The sequence below is a fragment of the Sprattus sprattus genome (assembly GCF_963457725.1).
Source record: "Sprattus sprattus genome assembly, chromosome: 8".
In the NCBI taxonomy this organism is placed as follows: domain Eukaryota; kingdom Metazoa; phylum Chordata; class Actinopteri; order Clupeiformes; family Clupeidae; genus Sprattus; species Sprattus sprattus.
The window spans coordinates 24,893,895-24,910,555 of record NC_137927.1 but is presented as its reverse complement, the minus strand read 5'-3'; the positions used below and the strand labels follow the sequence as shown (position 1 = coordinate 24,910,555).

Sequence of the window (16,661 nt, the reverse complement as noted above, 5' to 3'; positions counted from 1 at the left end):
TTTATTTATTTATTTCAGCCATTAATAACTTGGGCACCTCTACAATAATATGAGGTGCCTTGAGGCTGTCATTTTAGGATGTAGACAATATTATCCACACATAAAATGTGTGGAAATAGAATAGAATACAATACAATTATCTTATAAACATCTTAACACACTGGGGACCACAGACATTTGATTATCACTATTTTGTCAGGGTAGTTCATCAATACACCAGCCAAAATATCGGGCTCATGTTGGATAGCCCTGCTTCCCAGCGGTCCCTGCGCCTGTGCAACTCAACAAGGAGGGGCATCTGTTACTTCTCAACTTCACGGAAGTTAGCATGCTAGGCGTATGACTAGCGTTGTTTCAAGGTAAGTTAAGATGTACATGATCATACAGTGTACTTAATTTGAATTAATTGGAATGTAGATTGCCTATCAGCCTATTGTAATGACATGAGAGCAGTCTTATGTTGATAATACAGCAACCATTACGTCAAACTATTACTTTGACTGCCTTGCTGAATGTCGTTATAGTATTGTTAGCACGTATTAGGTAAAGTGAAAATAGTAACGAAGTGATCTGTCTTCTGTTCGATGCACACATGATATTTCATAGTAGTTATCGACTCGTTAAAGTAGTTAACAGGGCGCAGTGAATCGTCCTCTCTATATTTAACATATTTTTTTTTAGCTAGTTAGCATTAGCCAATTGCTCCATTCCTTGTAAAACTGGTGACTATCATTAGCTGCTTTGTCATTTGGGGAGAGGTCTTTACTGTCTTTCATTTTTCGTTCAGATGTTGCCTGTTACTGTCAATTTAATAGCCGTTAAAAACAAAGTCTGGTAAAGCTATTGCGATCTTTTATTTCAAATGTTCCTGATAAGTCATTGTGTGCCTAGGCTTGGCCTTTCTCTTGATGTCAGCATCCATCCCTCGCAATGCTGCAGTATCCTAACGTCTAGAATCTAAGCTGAAATATTGTAACGCAAATGCTGAAAATGAGAAATGTCTGGAATGCCTGAAATATAAATCGAATTTGCATCGACCTGATACGTTTACGTTACGTATGGTCAGAAACGGTGCTGATAGGATTGCTTGCAACCTCCTCAGGATTCTATATTTTGCGGAGCTCTCAACTTATGCAAAGCCATCAGCTATGAATTTATTTCGTTTTTCTCAGATATCTTTCTTTGAGAGAATTCTTCGAGGTCCTTTACAACACTTCACACATTTGGTCAGTGCTCACAATTATATAGACAGAGGTACACGGCAAGTAAATAAGTACATTCATGTAAACGTTTAAATTATTTGACAATACGAATGCAGTCTCGACCTCACCACTATTGCATGTTTCCTGTTTTTTTTCTGAGCAAGTGCAGGAACATTGCTGACAGACCTTAAAACCACAGCTACTTCTGTCTCCGCCATATAGCCTAAAGGGTGTCATTGTTCAGCATTAAAACTTTAAAAGTGGAATGCTTTATTTCTGTGGTTGACTTGTGACACTGTAAATACATTTAGTGATGTTTTGGGGGGTTTTCAATAAATTAATCACTCTCTTGTTTTATGAAGGGCTATATAACTTAACACACATTCATGCTTGCATGTAGAGATTCCCTTTCAAAAGCCAAACAGAGGTTACATAATATTTTCTAAAACCACTGCACTGTTGCTTGCTCTAGCCTGTGTACATTCATTTGACGCTACTATTTATTTCTTCGATCTTGGGCTATAGGCAGGAAGAATCTTTAAGCATTCATCCATTGTTTTTCAACAGATATGTTACAATCACTGAGTAGTGTCTAAACACCTTTTTCTTTTAGCTCAGGTCTTTGGAAACATCGTGTGTCTCAGGCCTCAAGTTTGTATCTTATTGAAGGAGGTACGTTTTCTATGGCCCTTGTGTGCAATCAGCTTCCGGCATAAGCTTGCGGTAGCAGTCGTGCAGCTCAAACAGGAAGACAGGCGAAGAGATTGAGGAAGTTGCTGCTTTGTGACGTCCCTTGGTTCATCATGACTGAATTCTGGATCTGCTTCAGCTGCTGCATTGCTGAACAACCTCAGCCTGTGAGTCCACATGTACCGTTATTTACCTCCTTCTCTCTCTACTTCTTGCACATCACTTTATTCATAGCCACACAAGACTGCATCATTTCACCTTTTGCGCTAATGTAGTTTAAAGAGTTCAGATTGCTCTGATGCCTATTAATAACCCACAGTGAATTTATATTTGGTCATACATGATGCTTGATCTCCATAAAGATGTTGCTGTTAGTGTTTCACTTAACCAGAGGTGTTCTCAAACTAAAGTCCATGGGCCTGATAATGCCTGCTTCTATCCCTTGACCTTGGCCTCTTCCAATAGCTGTATTCAAAGGAAAGGGTATATCCTATGTCACGAGGAATCCTGGCTGATATTAAGACCATTTTGATATTTAGCTGCTGAGTAGGTGATGTCAGGAACATTTCTGAAACTGTGCTTTTACTGAAATTAACTGATAAAGGCACTAATTGAAGGTCTTTATTGAGTTTGGGTTGTTTTTGGAAGGGAAAATTATAAGCAGCAGCCTCTCCATTAGAGACTCTTCATGGACCCGATGTGACAGAACTGTGGAGTCAGCTTTTCCCCCTGAATTTTTTTGTTGAATAAGCCAATAATATGACACATTTGTTTTATGTAATTCCAGAAGAGAAGGAGACGGATTGATCGATCCATGATTGGGGAGCCCACAAACTTTGTTCATACCACACATGTGGGATCTGGAGAAACGAGCACGGCGGGTGGATCGGTGAGTGTTCTGTGTGTTTCTGTTAGGTGGAATGAAGCTCAGCCTCAGCAAATTCATACTGGGTCTCAGAATCTTCGGTACGATTTTGACAGATTCACACAGATCTATTACAGATTAAAAGTTGTTTAACAAAAATCAGGTGGGTAAATGAGTCACACTCTGATTGGCCACATTCATGACCTTGCATTCTACAAAAACTGTGATGTGATGCATCACATTGGCATGACTGCTCCAATCAGAGTGCAGTTCAATCACAGGAGGAGTGAGTGACAGCCCATCAGCAATTATAGTGGAACAAACTATTGGAGAAGGGGATCCTATTCACTTGCACCTTTTTTCTTCTTCACTACTGTGTTTCAAACCAATTTTCAGACCTTTCACACCCAATTTAGTTTAGAAATGATTTTGTGTAAATCTTTAAGTAGGGTGACCAGACGTCCTCTTTTACCTTTTTCTTTTCGAGACCTGAAAAATGTGTCCGGCAGGGATTCCAAAATTGTCCGTGATTTTGCCTCGTTAGATATTTGTGTTTCTCTGGGTCTTTCACAAAGTAGTTTTTACGCCCTTACAAGTTTTGGTAAGGGTATCTCCCTTACATTCCACCTTCTTGCGCGATCTCTGACTGTAGAGAGAACTGTCAGATGCACGATAATTGTCCTCCAAAGACGATCATTTTGAGCATTTGGTACGATACTTCGCCATTTCTAATCTGGCAACACTGAGCACCTTGCCGCTTCCACTAGTAACTACTATCTTTTCCACATGAAGATGTCATGTGCTGTTATAAACAACAGTGACTAGTTGCATTGTTTACAACAGCACATGAAATCTGCATGTGTAAAAGATGGCAAAACCTCGTTGCGGGGTGAGGGGGCGGGGTCATCTGTATGTGAAAAGTAGATGGCAAAACATCGTTGCAGGGGAGGGGGCGGGGTCATCTGTTTGCTATACACTACCACGCCGCCTCCCCCGCGACACCCTACTTAAAGTAATAACACTATGGAGTTTCTGCAGCCACCAGTAAGGGGTCAACTTTCTGCTGGACTATTCAGTAACTTATTCGCTGTCTTGCTTTGTCTTGTGTTGCAATTGGTTGATGTTTGACTGTGTTAGGAAAGTTGTTAACACGCTAGTTTGTCATAAACAAAGAAAGCTTATTTTAACAGGTTTAGCTATGTTTAGCCGCTAGCAAGACATCTCGTCAGCGATGTTAGCAAGCTTGTTATAACACGCTTGGGCATTGATGCTAGTAATAAGTGCGCTCTCGTCGGCTTCTTTGTAATATTATTGAGATAGCAATGTTGGCTAGCTAGCCAACAACTTTCCTAACACAGTCAAACATCAAGCAAGTGCAACACAAGACAAAGCAAGACAGCAAATAAGTTACTGAATAGTCCAGCAGAAAGTAGCCCCCTACCTGGCAGCTCCAGATACTCCATAGTGTAACTTTTATATAACCTTTATTGATTATGCAGGAAATTATAATGTTGCAGCAGCACAGACATTAACCGGACATGTTCCAGGTAGAGCTGATGAAAATAGAAATGTAATGTGTAAGTAAGTCTACTATATACAGTACACATATGTTCAGTTGTCAAGAAGGATGTGGTAATGAGGGAGTCCCCCTGTCACTGGGAGACGTAGGACCCTCACACTACAGCACAATTTGTAGATGAGCAAACCACACAACAGGGCAGAGGGGGGAGGCGTGACTTCAATGGTTTCAGGACAAAGTCGAGTGGGGCAAGAGTGACACCAGGCCATGGTGAAACAGGTGCTCCCCCCACTGAATGAAAACAGAACCCATGCAAAATGAACCCATGAGTTTTCAGCCATCGTTAGACCGTCAAAACATTGCGTGAAAATCCTGCAATCCATCCAACATGGCTGACCTCCAATACAAACAAGGGAACTTTGTCTGATATGATATGAGCAATGACCATACCAAAGCCTGTACACATCCAAGCAACTCCAACATGACCAAGGCTCACCTTTAAGGGTGCTATGAAACTTTTTGATCACGACCGAGCCCATGCATTACGTAACTAAGACTCAAAAACGAGTGAATACACCAAGAAAGAAAAAAACATTAAACAAAAATGATAAGGGTTTAAGGCTAATGGCAAATATGCAAATGGTGCCTGTTGAGTGACCACAGTGATGAACCTGTGGTGAATGGAAATAAAGAATATGATATTTATCACATGCATATCATGGTTGGCTGTTCCAATTGCCTGTATTAAGGGTGGCTAGCAGTGTCACTTGAATTTAACCCAATAGAGCACATCTCTGAGCCCAATTGTGGTATGATTGTCTATTGAATGTTCCAGCATTACAGCACGAAATAACATTGCTAATCCAGGTGATACAATGTCAGTAAAATAAATGAAATGCCAATAAAATGTTCTGTTGTATTTTAGGCGGACACTGTTCAACAACAGATGAGGTCCAAAGGTGGTTACGGAAATGGTGTGTCTGATGGTGTCCAAATATAGTCAAGTGAGTTCATATGATTGACAAATGCATGGATTGTATGTATGATTTGAAGTCCCTTTTGGCACATGAAGTTGCCAAGATAATAAATGCTTAACAAATGCAGCTTATTACATAAATAGAATACCTAAGCAGTAAGGAGTTTGAGTCTAAAAACTAGCGAGCTAACTACCTAAAAGCATAAGAAACCTTACACAAACCAACAACAGTACAGCTTTGATTATCATTTTCTTCGCAAACAATAATCTTGTCTAATAAGTATGTCTTCAGGTAATGTAGTTGGCAATGTCATGTTGAAAAAGCTTTCACACAGTGTATAGTCTGTGTGGCTAATGGGAACGGCTGGTGTGTTTATCTGTACACATGACCATATACTGTATATGAATTTGAAGATGATGCCAAAATCAGTTGCCTATAAAAGCATACTTCAACAGTGGCAAATTGCTTCATACGGTCTCTTTAACTAATCAATCCAGTGGATATACAAGTCATATTCAGCCTAAAAAAATCATAAAGCAATTTTACATTGTAATGCAATTCTAATTTTGAAATATTACTTCAGTTTTTAGCTTTTGAAGTTTAAACATCACCTTTGTTACCTGTGCTGATTGTCACCTGTCTCCCTTAGGTTGAAACAAGGCAATGGAAACTACTGATGAACAAGGGGCCATTTTGAAAGCAGAAATGTTCTCCGCTCAGATTGTAGAGCAAAAAAACCTCTGGTATTGAAGAAGTTGTGTATATTTTTTATACTGAAAGCACTGCAATACATTCTTTGCTATGCTGGTTGCACTGTACAAATAGATTACTTAGCTGAATGCCTGTTGAGGTTGTGTTTATGTATGAGAAGGGTTTTTTGTTTTCCTGCTGTCTTTTTTTTTTTTTTTAGATTTACTTGTGGGTGCATATTTATTTTTGAAGTCATCAAGCAATTGGTTTTGATATTGTGGCTGGGCCACTAAAGATATTGAGGCACATTTCCATGATGTTCATTTTTAAAGTCATGTCATAGAACAGTTTTATGAACAGAGCCACTTGAATTTTATACTATACAAAAAAAGTCAGGGTCGCAGATTTTATGTAGAAATTTGCAGATGGTAGAATACACTGTTATTAAATGCCCATTGGCAAATTGAGTATACTTCAGAAATGTATTTTTGTAAAAATCCTGGTATTTGTTTTCTCTTGATGTTCAAATAAAGTACTTTAAATTAAGGTAAATTGTATTTTTATCTTATAAAAAGCTCGTGTGCGTGTGTGTGTTTATAAATTGCTTTTGTAATGAAAACACTCAACGACTAGAACTGAAGGGCCCTCGTAAGCCCTTTAAAGGCTATTGGAAGAATTCCTGTAAAGGATTTTACTTTCGAACATGTGACCATGTGACTGGGCTTGCTTGTCATCACATTGATAGATTTATGAAACGGAAGAGGAAGTAAAATTAGTGTATTTTCTACTTCGGAACAGCAGTATGCTAGTACTCGGAAGAACCCATTAATATTAGATAGGGTCATTTGTTTCGTTTGTCTGGACACATAGCCAGCACACTCAAAGGAAGCACGAATGTCAACAGCATGTCAACAAAACTATGGATAATACTCTCTGTCATTTTGTTGTCAACCCAGGTGAGCTAGCAAACTTGCTAGGTGTTTAGCTAGCTAGCTAATCGCCCAAACTCTGGGTAAATAAGTGTTTCTGTTACAAGACTCATGTGTATGTGTGTAGTTATTCTTCTCAAAGTTATCCCTTCGTAATTACTAAACCATAAATTAGCTTAGCTGGCTAGCTAGTTATATTGGATAAACTCGGTAGATTCCAAATGAAACCGAAAGCTACTGGTTGACGCTATCGTAAATTAACAGTGAATGTGTGCCTCCACTTATACGACTTCATATCGTATCGGGTCTATAATTCCATTAATGTTTTAGTGTTGTCATTTTCATACTGTTTTATGCTAGACATACTCTCAAGAGGCTATTTTGCACATCTCGAATGAATCCACCGATAAAGAATATTGTATTGTTTACAATGCCTCTTGGACAAATCTCTCCAACTCTCTCAGAGACTCGGTAAGTTCACCCAATAAGCTCACAAACTAATGATTTTACCAACTACGTTGAACGCCCTACATAATGTAAATCATGAAACAGAGAGTCATTTGTGAGCTTGCTCTTTGTCCCTAAAGGAGAAGTACCAGGTGGTGAATCTGGTCTCCAGTTTTCTTTGCGACGACTCTGCCATAGTCACAGATGTGACGGGCAAGGCACTTGTGGTTATGAGGGGGCAATGTGACTTCAGTCAGAAGGCACAGGTAGCCCAAAACCGTGGAGCTGCTGTTCTCCTCGTTGTCAGTAACAAAACCATGGTACGCATTGATCAAAGTAGTGTAAGACAAATACATTCACATCAGTATGACTTCTAGGAAGTGAAATATAAACCTTTGGCTAAACTATTTGAACTACATCTGATTGCATTGGAAGGATATATAAAATATTTGATGTTATTTGATGTATTTTAGAGTCCACCGTCAGCAAATGACTCTGAATATGCCAAGGTTAAGATTCCACTGGCCCTCATGCGCTATCGTGATATTGTTGATGCTCAGCAGGTAAGACTGAATTGTTAATTCTTTTGTGAAATATAGCGGTCTATTTTTAGAAGTCAGCCTCGAAATGGAAATATAGAAATGGTCTATATGTCTCTGTCCCCTCAGGTCTTTGGCAAAGATATGACCGTGAGGCTGTATGCTCCCCCTGTGCCAGTATTTGACGTAAGCATTGTTGTGATGCTGATCATCGCAGTGTCTACAGTTGCTTTGGGCGGCTACTGGAGTGGATCTGCGGAAAAGTGAGTTAATCTATGGGATCTGTAGTCAATACACATGACTTTGATCCTGCATCAGACCACATTCTCTACATAACATGTGACTTAAAGTAAAAACTGTGAGTGCATTTGGAAGGAGCATTTGTGTCATCCAAATATTGTCCACCAAGAGTGGCAAATCCTTGGATGTGGAGAGTTAAGGGAAGTCTCCATTTTATGCTGAAATGCATTGTGTTTGGCCTTGGCCGTAAATGCCAGTCAGAACTTCTGCAATTTCCATTAGCATTTTGCTTGTTCCTTATCAGAGACAAGCAGAGTGAAGGGGCTTTCCCCGGGAGGACAGAGGAAGAATCGGGTAGTGGAGACCTGGCTTTGTACTCTCCTCTCAAAGTAGTCATCTACGTGGCCCTCATGTGCGTTATGCTGGTCCTCATGTACTTTTTCTACAAGTGGCTTGGTAAGTCCCCAGTCACCCAGGCAACTTTGGACAGTGAAAGAAGCAGTGCAATTGCTTAGCACATTAATGGTGTTGACTCCAGTCTTTCTCTTTCAGTTTATGTTATCATCGTCATCTTCTGTCTGGCCTCAGCAACGGCCTTGTACAGCTGTCTGGACGCCCTACTGAATAAGATTGGGTGTGGAACATGGAGGTGAGATTAATTACAGTCTCACATTGTATGTGGAGCTCTATTGTAATCTAAAGTTACACAAGCATGGAAGTTTCTGCCCACACCTGAAAAGTGAAATTATGATTTTGCGATATTCAATGAGATTTTTTTTCTTGCAACTGCAAGACTGTGTTGCATGATAATGTATTTTTTTTACAGGACATACAGTTACATTTGAGACAAAGTTATTTCCTATTCAATTGTTGGGAGTTCATTGTTAGTTCCATTTTATGCATTGAATGTTTGCCTGACTCATCAGTTACATTCAAGGGGAATGCTCAAATATTCCCCCTGCTGTAATGCTGAGCTGTACAGTCACATATTCCTCTATTGCGTATGTCCCAGTGATTCGTCCTGAGTTGTTTTTTGACCTGTCTGCGGGTGGCACACATTTTCTTACCCACTGTTGCCGTCTCATTTTTTCCTCAGCTTCTCCTGCCGGAGCAAAGACGTCTCTGTGCGATCACTGTTGCTGTTTGCCATATGCGTGAGCGTATCTGTGGTCTGGGGAGTGTACAGGAATGAAGACAGGTAGTAGTAGTGTCTGCATGCTCACTCTCTCCAATAGATGCTGTTGTTCCAACCGCTCCACAGCCAGTGGGAGGCTTGGCTGTGTGGTCAGGAAGTGGTCAGGGTTGTTTTTAGAACCGTGAAAGCCAGTGAGGAGGGCAAGCTGTTGTTTTCAGCAAGACATAGTCTCTTAATTCATGAGACTCTTATATTGATGTATGACTTGTCTGGGTTCACAAGACGCGTGCGTTAGGTCTGGTTTAGTGATCAAAATTGGCATGAAATGTTGTCATCATGCATCTCGTTTCCATGATGCACTGAATGAATCAATATGAATGAAACATACCTTGATTACAAATGTAAGTATGCTTTAGTATCAGAACATTGTACAGAGACTAAATTAAGACATTACTTTAACATTTTGTTAAATATGTTTGTAAGTGATCTTAGCACTTGTAGGTAATGTTTTTGAGTGATCATAGTCATTAATCTGGTGATGAACATGCTCTTTATAATTGGAATCAGCAAAACAAGACAATAAAGATATTTCCTCTTTTTTAGATGGATCTGGATTCTCCAAGATTTGTTGGGCATTGCCTTTTGTCTGAATTTCATGAAAACCATCAGCCTGTCAAACTTCAAGGTAAAAACAGACTGAAACAGTGCCTTTTTTTATTTATGGTTTACTTCCATTCACAGTACATTATGGATATCTAGATCAACATGGATAACTTGAAAACTTTACATAATCTATTCAGACATTTTGTTGGTTCCTCAGGACTGTGTGCATCTCTGATTCTTTCCAACATTTAGTGAAGCCACATGACAGTGGCTAACCATCCTCCATAAAACCATGCCATCGTGCTTCAGTGTTCTCTGTCTTCTCTACATATATGTGTGATCTTGCTGAGGCTGTTGCTCCTCTCCTTTACATACCTAGAGCATTCCAGTGCAGTAATTAGACATTATGGGGCTATATGTCTCACATGCGTGCTATGACGAAGAGGACATGCTGACCTGTTGAGAATGCCATCGTGCTTCAGTGTTCTCTGTCTTTATCTACAGATATGTGTGATCTTGCTGAGCCTGTTGCTCCTCTACGATGTGTTCTTCGTCTTCATTACACCCTTCCTCACTGCGGTGGGTCACATCACACATCTATTTGATATTGAGTCCCTGCTGAAAAAATAGGAAATGTTCTTCCCATCTTCCCCTCAATTAGAATAGATCACAAATCACTTCTACGTTAGGCTGTGGAATGTTACGTTTAATATGGTCTTATTTCACTAAGCAGAATTAAAAATATTGAATTCTTGTTGATGTTCACAGAATGGGGAAAGCATTATGGTCCAAGTTGCCTTGGGTCCAGAGTCTGCTGGGGAGAAGGTAAGGATGAACCACAGTATTTTTATACAAGGAGGTTTGATGTAATAGGGTTAGAATAGCAGGGAAACGCTTCATTAACATTGCACGACACTTGATTTTTCGTTGCTGCGGTTGTTTGTGTCAGGGACAGAGTTACTGACTGTGTGTTTGGGCTTGGCTCTGGTTCTAGAGTGATGGTAACATTGTGGAAGTACCAGCCGACCCCACACCCACCTATGAGAAAGTAAGACCCATCTTTTACCTCTTCATGGGGGGACGGGTGCAAAGACAGTGCTGTTACAGTCTCCAGCTCCCGCAGAGTGGCCAGCTGTTTGTATTCCTACTCTGAGAGGGATTGATTTTGCACATGACACTAACAAGGTCCTACAGATTAGCTGTCTGAAATCTGAATTTGTTTACTCATATGATTGAAGCTCAAACTCATGTTTGGAGCATAGCTTTGAGCCAAAAACCAAGATTCATTCAAAATAGAATCTGTGATTGCGGAAGTAGATTATACTACTCATTTAAAGTAACAGTTTGATCTGAACACTGGAACAATGGTATTTAATGGCATTTTAGTGTCACTACTTTGCAAAAAGATCTCCCTCATTTTAAAGGCCTGGTGTTTTGACGGAAGATATACATTATATTAAATTGGTATACATAAGATTACTAACAGATACCTGTTGGGTTTTTATTGGTATGTCTGTTGTGTTTCGTGACCTTTTAGCAGTTGTTGGTCTGACTCATGTTGTTTCAAAGTTCTTTTTGATTCTTTTTTCATGGGATAACATCTAAATGCTTTAAAAGAAATTGTACAAAATTACTGGAGAATACACCTTTAGGGTGTAGCTTTCAGTGGCTAGCTGCAGCTAATCTCACAATGAATTACTTATGCAATCTTATAAGTGCTTAAAGCATTGTATGTGTATGTTACAGTCTGTGTAGCATACTGTATCTCCTCCCTGAAAAACACTTGAAAAGCTGTTTAGATGTTGCCCATTTTGAAATTTCCTCTTCGTTTGTAGATTTCTTTGTCCACCAGTACTTACCCACGTGTTGCCTTTCAGCTTCCTGTGGTCATGAGGGTCCCTAGGTTCTCTGCCTGGGCTCAGAACCTATGTGGAATGCAATTCTCAATTCTGGGCTATGGAGACATCATTGTACCAGGTGAAATCATTGCATTCAATATTTCATGGGTAACAACACTTACATTAGCAGTGGTATGGGTCTGCTTTGTTTATTGAATTGATTTTTTTTATTTGTATTTGTTTTGCTGTTTAGGCTTGCTGATCGCCTACTGCCATAGATTTGATGTCTGGACTGGCAGCTCCAAGAGAATATACTTCATCACCAGCACAATCGGTACGGTTGTCTGACAAACATGAGTTTGTGAAATATTACAAATGTGGTATTTCTAATGTGATATCTGTCAAACTTACGCACTTACAATCACATTTCAGACATAGCATGTCTATCAAATCGTCTTCTTTGTGGGCACCAAGGAATGACATTGCAGCCTCTTGTCTTCTTCTCTTTCATTCAACAGCCTACTTCCTGGGCATGATCGTGACTTTTGCGGTTATGCTCATATCCAAGATGGGACAGCCAGCTTTGCTATACCTGGTGCCTTTCACACTCCTTACCAGTGCTGTGGTGGCTTGGAGCCGGAAAGAGATGCAGCAGTTTTGGGCAGGAACCACTTACCAGGTAGGCGTCCAAATAGTCAACTCAGAGCCTCGCTCAGTATGCTTGACTTGCAGAGCTATGCTTAACAGACCCCTTACATCCACTCAAGCTTGGCACTCAGCTGAAGGAGATGGTCAGGTGTCATGTATTGTTGGTTAGCGGTTTAGATTTCACTTCTGTTTAGAGAGAGAAAGAGCCGCTAGAGAGGAACCGTACAAAACTGTCATCTCATTCAGCAGATGGATCATGGTTCAGCTAATAGCTTTGCTTACATTCTCAGGCGTCTACTGAAACAAAACTAAGTTTGTTCTAAGGCAGGCCTGATCTGACATGTTCTTACTGTTGTGAGTTGGAGGCCTATATATAAAATATAATCTGTATATAAAAACCTGTGGGATCTATGTGAAGGAACAATGTTATTATTTAAAATAAAATGTTAGAGATTGGTCTTAAACTGATCTTTTGCTACGGAAACTGGTATACTGGTATAATACTGTTACACTGGTATAATAATTAGAATGATTGTGGATCTATCTAACCTGCAGTGAGGAAACGATGAAACATTTTCACAAGGGGAGGTCTCTATGACTATGGTGTGACCAGTGTCCTTAGGGAATTAAGGGGAAAACATCAAAATGTTTTATTCCCCAAGTATGAGGATAGAATTAAAATACTTAAGCTCATGAACTAATTTTCTGCACTGTTATACTTAACATAGACCATAGATAGATCAAAATCTAAGAAAGCTGTACACCTTATTGTTGTACTATGGTGTCACTGTATTGTAGAGCTAACATTTACATTTCATTGCATAGTAAAACATTATGCAATGTATATAAGGACGTTATATAATGTTATGAAGAAGAAGAGACGTTCTAAGAAATGGTACTAGTTTAAATGTTGTTTTTTTTCTCTTCTTCCACAAAAAGTGATAATCTATTGCAATTTAATCTTCCATTAGGTGTTGGACTCTTCCAGGGAGCCTTTATCTCCAGGTGTGAAATATTTTTAATTGAGTGTCTGAGACATCATCATCTGCCTGCTTCCTGCCATTTGTGGTGTGGCCATGTTTTTTTGCATTTCCGCTCTGCTAGTCTTTCAAGCCTTTTAAGGCCATCTGCTATAACCAAAACGGCCACTGGATGTCGCCAAAGCTCTGGAGAATGTGCTGTGCTCTGTTCTCAACAGTTCTGATGCTCAGAATCTTCCATGCCATAATAGTGGCTTGGCTCAAACATTGGGCCACTGCTGACACGTCCTGCTCCCCTCTCTACTAATCTACGTCCCCCACCACTATCCTCCTTTAACAGACTAACATCTCAGGCCATTGCCATCATCATTTTAAGTCTCCAGTGACTTCCAGTACAAGAATATTCTTTGCATGCGGACCATTGGCTTGCTCATTTTACAGCAGTTTTTGATTGAATGTGTGTAAAGTTCCATAATTGAGATTTGTCAATAACCCATCCATCTCCTCAGGCAACAGTTATGGGAGTCTGTGTGACATTGTGTGTGTGTCTGTGTGACAAGTATGTAATCCGCATACTCAGTATTGATGTCTGTTAAGTCTTATGAAACAACTTTACTGGTAGTAAACATACGCTATCTATTACAGATTTATTTTCAATTAAACAATTCGAAGAGGGTGGGGTTCCTCTCTCATAAGAACAAAATTAATGAATTAAAGTTCTTAAAACTATAAGAGACTGTAATGTCAAATTGTCAGCCATGGCAGATTGTCAGCAATGTCTCATCCAGCAATGTTAAACTTTAAAAAGTTTCAAATCTCTAACCTAGAGTATATTCCTTGTTTGTTTTCCTCACAGATGGAGAACCTGAGTATACCAGTGGGGAGAGAAAGTGCTGATTGTAACCCATAAATCAAAGGGTGTTTGGATCAGTATATTTCCCTTTTTATATACCCCGCCTGTAACACAAACAAAGGGATTTTGGGAATCTCACACATTTTGTGATGATCAACATGAATCAAATGTTAAGACATTAAATTTAAATTTAGGGTGGTGGTTATTTCTTGATGTGCTTCATTGTTCATGTGATACTGCATAATCCTTTTCAAAAAGCATAGGCCTTCTGACCTACATATTTTGCCTCAGTGATAGACAGAAGTGATTTGACAGCGCACTTTAATAGTTGAACGTGTTTATTATTAAGTAACAGACACCTGGATGAAATGTTTTGTATCATTCATTTTTCAAGGCTGTGGTGTACATACATTTATGATGATTGGGGTTTATAGATGGTGGGAGGGAGGGACTTTATTACTGCCTTAAACTGACTTTTAATGTCTGTTCACTGACACATTAAATATTGTTGCTGATGTTTTCGTGTTCACTTTCCGGGTCAAACTACAGAAATCGTCATGCCCATGACATCTTGGGTGTCTGAAGCCACAGTTCTACTGATGCATTGTGTTTGTTTGTGTTTGCACTGTTTTTTATTATTATTTTCAATCAAGTGAAATTAAACAGGTTTATATTCAAATATAATAACATTATACACAACACATTTGCAATAGGACGACTGAGATGGAGGTAACACAATCCAGTTACTTCTCAGAAAATATGATGACTGTTTCCAGTTGGTTGCTTTGAGAGCTAGCCTTCAAGCCTAAGGGGTGAGAAAGCTCATGGCTATTTTAGCACCACTGCCATCGAGTTTTATGCCCTCAAGTAAAACTCTTCCAGACCTGTTTCCTGAAGCAAGTGAAGTTTATTTTGTTCTGCAGATGCAGAGTATTTTAGTAGCCATGCGGCATTGTGTGGTAACTAATAAAATCACTGGCACTTGAAGACCTTGTCGTAGTACAACTATTTTATTTGCGAGGATTGTAGGTGCTGCTTTTCCATGGATTTCATGTTCATTTTGCATTTTCTTAAGCATGGTGCAAAAGTAGTGCATAAACTGCAGTTATAAAGTATGTAAACTGCAGTTATAAAAATACCTACACAGGTGATTCCTACCAATAGGAACATAAGTTAGCATCATATGTCTGCGAAAATAGGTCTAATTAGCAACACACTGCTAGTCTGCCAAAAAGGATACAAACAGTATATAAAGGGGCCAAATGGTTATTTTAGTTAATATGGGGAACTGTCAACACATACTCAACACTTGAAATCAAAATGCTTCAAATGGGGTCAGGGCACCAGCTTCACAAAGTTGCTCATGGTAGAGTCATCGTTTTAAAACCATTGGTATCCAAGATAAATACACAAAAATGTATTGCATGACATAAGGACACAAAACCTGGACACCTGAACTATAAAAACGTAAAACTAACCCACAAGTATGCCTAAACCTTACACATCTGGGCAGGTGTAAGTTTGAAAGAAATCCAGAGGAGACATTCAATTCTCGATTTCTGTTGCTAGCTGTCAGGCACAGTGGTTGTTTTGTGATGGTAAGGACAGTCTTCTCATGGGACTAGTTTGGTCCAAAGATTGCTCTGTATGTAAAGGCAAACATGCCCAGGGATATTCATCCCCAAGACATCTGTGATTTCCTCATCCATAGCCATTGAATCACCTTTTCAGTCTATAAAAGGCTTCATAGTGGATTTGGCGTATACAAAAACTGTAATACCCATTTTCATGGCTCTAATATATGGTAACCTCATTCACTTGCTTTAGAATCATTTTTCCAGTCAATGGATTTGGTTCACAAATTTCCAGTCACAGGCTCCCTGTGTGAGAAGAGATGCCCGCTGTAGATTGCAATACACCCCAGTTGACACAACTACAGAGGTTGCTTTAAACACCAGGTCCTCCTTGGACCCTGACACTGTCATCTCAAGGATTTCCTAAGCACATTTGAAAACCTCCACCAAGCTAGTCATTGGCAAATCCAAAATCCCTTTCTCACACCACTGCCATACTGGGCCTTCTTAAATAATGTGATAGACAAAGTAATTTACTAACTCTTACATTTTTGTTATCCTTCCATCTCTGTAATGACAAATTATCAGACACTTGTAAACAGTGAATGGCCATCTTAGGGGCAACAACCCTAGCTGGATTCACCACCCTTCTAAATTGCCTAGCAAAAGTTTATGCATATGTGATGTGCTGAGACAACATTATACAATTTAAAACATTTTACAAATAGAGTTGCTAAATTAGATTTAAAGAAAAAGAGCTATGCGAGTGTGCATCGGCGTATGGGATTAAAGGTAAAAAAAATAAAATAATAATGTCAGTCACTATCTATATTTAGTGATGCCTGGTGTTCTTAATTGCAGGAAACTACCAACACCACTGTTATGAACACTATTATCAGCGATGTAGGAGCACACTGGTCTAATTCCTCAAC

General features: G+C 39.4%; 2 protein-coding genes across 4 annotated transcripts; both read left to right on the top strand.

Annotated features, from left to right (window-relative positions):
* Nucleotides 1-1,925: 1,925 nt before the first annotated feature.
* Nucleotides 1,926-6,387, top strand: LOC308368967 (CDC42 small effector protein 2-like). The gene is made up of 4 exons (XM_080843273.1): nt 1,926-2,059; nt 2,680-2,781; nt 5,202-5,280; nt 5,903-6,387. Exons 1-3 carry the CDS (start codon nt 2,006-2,008, stop codon nt 5,274-5,276), a joined length of 231 nt encoding a protein of 76 aa, XP_080699399.1. The 5' UTR covers nt 1,926-2,005; the 3' UTR covers nt 5,277-5,280; nt 5,903-6,387.
* Nucleotides 6,388-6,698: 311 nt separating this feature from the next.
* On the top strand, nt 6,699-15,084 carry sppl2a (signal peptide peptidase like 2A). Of its 3 annotated transcripts, XM_080843996.1 has the most exons (17): nt 6,699-6,899; nt 7,233-7,343; nt 7,460-7,639; nt 7,793-7,882; nt 7,988-8,121; nt 8,403-8,554; nt 8,651-8,747; nt 9,195-9,296; nt 9,837-9,918; nt 10,341-10,415; nt 10,605-10,661; nt 10,831-10,884; nt 11,714-11,813; nt 11,928-12,008; nt 12,193-12,353; nt 13,294-13,327; nt 14,159-15,084. In XM_080843996.1, exons 1-17 carry the CDS (start codon nt 6,849-6,851, stop codon nt 14,197-14,199), a joined length of 1,602 nt encoding a protein of 533 aa, XP_080700122.1. In that variant the 5' UTR covers nt 6,699-6,848; the 3' UTR covers nt 14,200-15,084. The 3 variants fall into 3 exon arrangements, with proteins under 3 accessions (XP_080700122.1, XP_080700123.1, XP_080700124.1); XM_080843997.1 differs by lacking the exon at nt 13,294-13,327; XM_080843998.1 differs by lacking the exon at nt 10,831-10,884 and having other exon boundaries at nt 14,159-15,083.
* Nucleotides 15,085-16,661: the final 1,577 nt, after the last annotated feature.

Bases quoted from the DNA above. Each gene is read 5' to 3' on its own strand.
- sppl2a (XM_080843996.1), top strand. From the start codon at position 6,849: ATGTCAACAAAACTATGGATAATACTCTCTGTCATTTTGTTGTCAACC. The intron at 7,344-7,459 runs GTAAGTTCACCC...TTGTCCCTAAAG, and splicing joins CCAACTCTCTCAGAGACTCG to GAGAAGTACCAGGTGGTGAA. The intron at 7,883-7,987 runs GTAAGACTGAAT...CTGTCCCCTCAG, and splicing joins ATATTGTTGATGCTCAGCAG to GTCTTTGGCAAAGATATGAC.
- LOC308368967 (XM_080843273.1), top strand. From the start codon at position 2,006: ATGACTGAATTCTGGATCTGCTTCAGCTGCTGCATTGCTGAACAACCT. The intron at 2,060-2,679 runs GTGAGTCCACAT...ATGTAATTCCAG, and splicing joins TTGCTGAACAACCTCAGCCT to AAGAGAAGGAGACGGATTGA. The intron at 2,782-5,201 runs GTGAGTGTTCTG...GTTGTATTTTAG, and splicing joins CGAGCACGGCGGGTGGATCG to GCGGACACTGTTCAACAACA.